Below are 5947 nucleotides of genomic sequence, written 5' to 3'. Positions count from 1 at the left end.
CACAGTTAAAAAGCAGAGAATCTAAAACAGCGTTAATGGGATTTTCAGTATTACTCTCTGTGAAAGAAACTTCCGGCTAGGAAGGTAGCAGATAGCTTAAGTAGATCGACTCTTTCTGCAAAATGTCTAAAAACCAAAGCTGAACATTTTATTCCATGAATACAAAACATTGCTACCAATTGCCAATGCAGGATAATGTACACCTGTAATCCCAGCACTCTGGGAGGGTGAGGAAGAATGAGGAAAGGTTTAAGCATAGCCTGGGAAACTTAGAATATTAGTGAGACCATGTGTTAAAATTTGTAAATAATTTTACAAATGTATGAAAATATCCATCATTTAGAAATTCCAGAACTCCCAGTGCAAGGTACGTTAACCACTATTAATCTATAATCACTTTTACCATTTTATACACTCAAAAAGAGTATCTTTATATGATTCTTATTATTATTTCAAAAAAGATAGTAATCCCTTATCAAATTCTTGTTCAAAATATAAATTTAGGACGGAAAAAATAAGAATGATATAATTCTCTTCATACTGAGCTACTCATATCCTAAGAGGGTAAATTCAGTAGCATATCTGCACTCATTTCAGTAAAAACTTTAAAAAATTAAAACAGTGGAAACACCAGGCAGAACATCAATGCCTACATGATGGTAAATCTTATGCTAGTTGCGTTGACTAAAACACATATTCAAGAAAACCTCACAAAGATTTGATTTCTTAATTGACAGGTGACTTTTGACTTTTCATTTTTATATTATTTCATCTTTCTATCTTTCTTTCTTTCTTTCTTTCTTTCTTCTTCCTTTCATTTTGTTTTTAGAAAGGGTTTTGCTATGCAGTTCATGCTGGTCTTCTTCTTATCTTGTAGCCCAGGATGACCTCAAACTCACTACAATCCCCCTGCCTCCACCTTCTAAGTACTGGAATGACAGGTGTGCACCAATATCCCTGACTGGGTTTTCCTTTTTAAATTTTCTCCGAAGTAAGATTAGTCAGATTATGTTATATTCTTATATTTTCTCAGGTTGATTATTCAAAGTCAAATCAGAAAGCACTGAAAACATGCTGAAGGAGTTTCAAAATCCTAACCAACACATAACATAGTGGAACATAACATAGCATGGCATAGTATAGCATAATAAAACAAAACAAAACAGCCCTTTGCCTCCGGACTTCACTGGGGCCAGCAGCCGCCCGACCAGGGTCCGGGGCCACGGGCTCAGCCGACAACCATGGGCTCGGTGTCCAACCAACAGTTTGCAGGTGGCTGCGCCAAGGCGGCGGAGAAGGCGCCCGAGGAGGCGCCGGCGGATGCAGCTCGGGCGGCGGATGAGCCGCAGCTGCTGCACGGTGCCGGCATCTGTAAGTGGTTCAACGTGCGCATGGGGTTCGGCTTCCTGTCCATGACCGCCCGCGCCGGGGTCGCGCTCGACCCCCCGGTGGACGTCTTTGTGCACCAGAGTAAGCTGCATATGGAGGTTTTCCGGAGCCTGAAGGAGGGTGAGGCAGTGGAGTTCACCTTTAAAAAGTCTGCCAAGGGCCTGGAATCCATCCGTGTCACTGGTCCTGGTGGGGTCTTCTGTATTGGGAGTGAAAGGCGGCCCAAGGGGAAGAACATGCAGAAGCGCAGATCCAAAGGAGACAGGTGCTATAACTGTGGTGGTCTAGACCATCATGCCAAGGAATGCAAGCTGCCACCCCAGCCTAAGAAGTGCCACTTCTGCCAAAGCATTAACCATATGGTGGCCTCATGTCCGCTGAAGGCCCAGCAGGCTCCCAGCTCCCAGGGAAAGCCAGCCTACTTCCAAGAGGAAGAAGAAGAGATCAACAACCCTGCCCTGCTTCCAGAGGCCCAAAATTGAGCACAGTGGGTGGGGGAATATATTCTTTGCTATCAGGAAATTTTAAGGAGCAGGCATCAATCGGCAGAGTGGAGAAAGTGGGGATAGGGTGGGTTGGCGTAGTTGACACTGCTATGTATCTCAGGTGGGGGTTCCCAGCATCATCCCATTTTCCCTTAGTGGGGGGAAGGGGTGAGACAAAGGAACTCCAATCATGCTCCTGCCAGGTAAAAGTGAGGGCTCTGGGGGAACCACCCTAGAACCTGCATGCTTTATCTGAGACCTTATCCCAAAAAGAATTAGGGAAGTTGTTTTCCTTTTAAAGAAGGATGCATAATATTTCCCTTGCCAGGGTGAAACAATTAAGCATAAGACCAGATTAATGGACCCCTAATCCACAAGCTACTACATTATGTGGGAGGAAATCTCAGGAGCAATGTGGCAGGTTTTTAAGTATCTTTCCCTCATAACCCAGTCTGGGATATGGTGCTGGGAACTGTTCCAAGCAATGGGTTGTGATGTGACAGGCAAAGAGGGTGGTTGGAACAGCTGCAGACCTGCTGCTCCTAACTCACTCCCACCCCTTTTTGGGCCAATGTGATTTTATTTATTTGCTCCTTTAGATAACTGCACCTTGGTCCCACTTTCTCCAGGATGCCAATTGCACTGTGTGCGAATGACGTATCTTGTGCATTTTAACTTTTTTTTTTCGTAATATAAATATTCTGGCTTTGTATTTTTGTATATTTTAATCTAAGGCCCTCATTCCTGCACTGTGTTCTCAGGTACATGAGCAATCTCAGGGATAAGTCGGCAGCAGCTCCAGGTCTGCACAGCAGGAATACTTTTTGTTTTTATCACTATTATATCACATTTGGAGTGCACAGCCTATCAAAGTGAACTACCTCATTTCTGCCAATTAGAGTTGAGTCTTCTGCCATAGTACCCTCTTGAAACCCCCTCCACCTTAAAAATGTTTCACAGGAGACTAGGTTTTAAAGCCCCATGACTTGATCTTCTACTGGAAGTCTGGAAATTAGTCTACATAGGAAAAGGTGGTACAGAGAAGTTAGCAGAGGCTGGACCAAGTAAAAGGCCCAGAGAGGAAGCAAAGGTTATGTGATGTGATGGTTGTCTAATTCTAGGGGCATGGGACTTGCTTTACATTCTTCTCTAGATAATCCTAGCTTGACAATGCACAACAGGGTGTATGTGTGTGTGTGTTTGTATAAGGAAAAAAAAAAGGTGAGTTGGTAAGGCTGAGTTTTCAGACCTATACCCTTGTGTCCATTTGTGCTGTGCAGGAATGATTGTATGAAACAAGGACTAAAATTCGGAACCATTCAACATTCTTGGCTTCCAGGAAAACCCATAAGAGAGGGCCTCTTAGTGGTGCCAGGAGCCAATGTCCTGCCCTGCTGCAGTCGTGATAAATAGTATCTTGATAGCTAAAAAAGAAAAGGGGAGTTTCGTTTACATGCTGTGAGATCACTGCAAACCTACCTCACTGTGTTGAGACGGGACAAATGCAATAGAACGCATTGGGTAGTGTGTGTCTGATCCTGATTTCTTCGTCTCCCCCAAATGCTGCCCCCCTCCTAATTATTATATTTGTCTGGGCTTTGTAGGACTTTTGCTGAGTCTCTGAGTTGGTGATTGCTAGGTGGCCTAGTTTGTGTAAATATAATGTGTTGGTCTTTTCTCCATGTTCTTTTGGGGTTTTATTGTTTACAAAATTCTTTTTGTATTGAGAGAAAAATAGCCAAAGCATCTTTGACAGAAGGTTCTGCACCAGGCAAAGGGATCTCAAAAATAAGTTGGGGGAGGCTCTTTTTGAAGTGGGGATCTTGAACTATCTTTTCTTTTGCAGTCCGCTTTCCCTTGTTTCCTATTTGGGACCAAATTTGTCCTAAAAACTTGACTCCTGCCTTCTCCTCCCCCTAAAGAAAACCTACACACCCACACACATACCTATTTAATTCTTGAAGTATCTCTGCAACTCCTAACTGACTTAATGCAGAAAACCTAAGGAGCAGGGATCCCCAACTCCTTGTTCCACCTCCTGGGTCAAGACAGTTATTGATGCAATTCATGCCAAACACCTGCAGTTTGGGTGGATCAAACCTACTCAATCTGTAATCCTAGAGAAAAGCAAGTGGGGTCAGGAGACCAGGAAAGGGAGTATGAATGTATATTCAAGTCACTCAGGAACTTTTATGCAGGTGTAAGAAACTTATGTCAAAGTGGCCTGAAGATTGTTTAATAGGAGACAGACGAATGTAACTCCATGTTTACTGCTAGAAACCAAAGCTTTGTGTGAAATCTTGAATTTATGGAAAGGGATGGAGGGGGGAGGGTGGGAAAGTATATACCTGTCTATTCTTTCCCTGAACCCTTCACATCATTCCTGAACTGCCCAGGACCAAGCCCCCTTGGGCTTTGGTGACCACATCACTGGGCTGTCTTATTGGATGGTTGATTTTGCTGTACCCCTGTACACTTCCTTTCCTATTTTCTAATCATTTTTTAACACGTGTGCTGACTTTTCCTTCCCTTCTCCTTTCCCTGGGAAAATACAATGAATAAAAAAGTCTTATTGGTACTCAAAAAAAAAAAAAAAAAAAAAAACAAAACAAAAACCAGCCACTTAACTCTGCTTGAATCAACTGCTTCCAAAGATACTTCATGAATTTCTAAGGTAGCCATACAACAGATATATGATCCAGTAATTTCACATTCAAGCACTTTTCTTTGAAATAAAGCCTATATGCACACAAGAACATTAATAAAAATGGCTGTGGTACACTGCTTTCAAGAATCAAGCCATAAAGAGAACAAATCCCCATCAGCACATAGACGACACATGCATGAACAAGTCGCAGTTGTTTGGTTCAGCCCCATAATAGCAGGTGGTGACAGCACAGGAGGAGCCCAGCACGGAGACACTGCTTGAAGTATACCAAGCAAAGAGCATTGCCACTAAACAGGCTCAGCACCATCACCTACAGGAAAGGCAAACTACCTAGGAGGGACACAAAGCTCATGGTCTGTTTGGGATGGGAGGACAGGAAGTGATAGCAGCTTCGAGGAGACAAGTTCCCAAGGAGTGACATGCATGTGTCCTTCATCCACATGGGGCAATGATGTTCATGGCCTTGCAAAGCCTTCCCTTGCTCTCACCACCTGCTTTCCCCCCTCACAAGCTGTCACAGTACAGAGCACTACAGTGTGTGGCTGAGGTAAACATCCAAGGACTCATAAGTAATCATTCATATGCATGTGAGAGGAAGACTTGCTAGGAATCCTCCTCCCCTGGACTGTGGGGTTTTAACATGAAACATTCTCATCCTTCAAGGCAAAATATTATGGGCAATCTGGGAACATCTCCATGTTCCCTAATGGAATTGAAAAGAAACTAACATATGCCCAGGAAACCAAGTCACCTGAAAATGTGACATATCTCTAAGTGAAGACACTGAACACCTCATCTTCAGAGACAAGGGACACTTTGGATGGAATTGTGTGCTTGGCATCATGCCTGCCACATCTGAAGCATCTACATGATTGCTGCATTTAAATTTTCAAAGTGTAGCAAAGTGTAAAACCACAATCAGTTTTCCAGTCTTTCACCTGCTGTTTCTAAGGAGAACAGATTTATTCCACAATAAAAATAAATTGGGCATTAGAGGTGGCAGCCCAGCTATGGACCTAAGCGTATGACCTTATTTCCTTGGCAACAGATCTAAACAGAATTCTGAAGGATCTGGTCACCAAGCATCTTGGTCTGGTGATAGTTGGCCTTCACAGGCACTTGGCTAGAGAGAGTGATCAGTCAATATGCTATCCTGCATTCCCAGGCTTCAAAACCCCAGCCTCAGGACCCACCATGGGAAAACTAACTGGGAACAAGTGAGTGGATGGTTCATTCAGCCAAGATACTTCAGGATGCTCACCGGGAACTGCCCAACCATCAAAGGCAGCACAGGACAGGATTCACCAGGCCCAGTCCCCAGGCACCCAGACAGAAGAGGGAGCCTAGGCCATATGTCCCTAGGCTCTACCACCAGCCACTCAGAGACACAGACTCCAGGACAAGG

At 43.8% G+C, this 5947-nt stretch overlaps 1 protein-coding gene across 1 annotated transcript; it reads left to right on the top strand.

Annotated features, from left to right (window-relative positions):
- Positions 1-1166: 1166 nt before the first annotated feature.
- On the top strand, positions 1167-4459 carry LOC100723124 (protein lin-28 homolog A). The gene has a single exon (XM_003460830.4). It carries the CDS (start codon positions 1242-1244, stop codon positions 1869-1871), a length of 630 nt encoding a protein of 209 aa, XP_003460878.1. The 5' UTR covers positions 1167-1241; the 3' UTR covers positions 1872-4459.
- Positions 4460-5947: the final 1488 nt, after the last annotated feature.

The sequence above is a fragment of the Cavia porcellus genome, unplaced genomic scaffold, assembly GCF_034190915.1.
Source record: "Cavia porcellus strain 051 isolate PalLab524CR breed Dunkin Hartley unplaced genomic scaffold, mCavPor4.1 scaffold_5, whole genome shotgun sequence".
Lineage (NCBI taxonomy): Eukaryota > Metazoa > Chordata > Mammalia > Rodentia > Caviidae > Cavia > Cavia porcellus.
This window is presented reverse-complemented; position numbering and strand designations above follow the sequence as displayed.

What these genes read in the sequence shown, in the direction of transcription:
- LOC100723124 (XM_003460830.4), top strand. Translation starts at nt 1,242, where the DNA reads ATGGGCTCGGTGTCCAACCAACAGTTTGCAGGTGGCTGCGCCAAGGCG.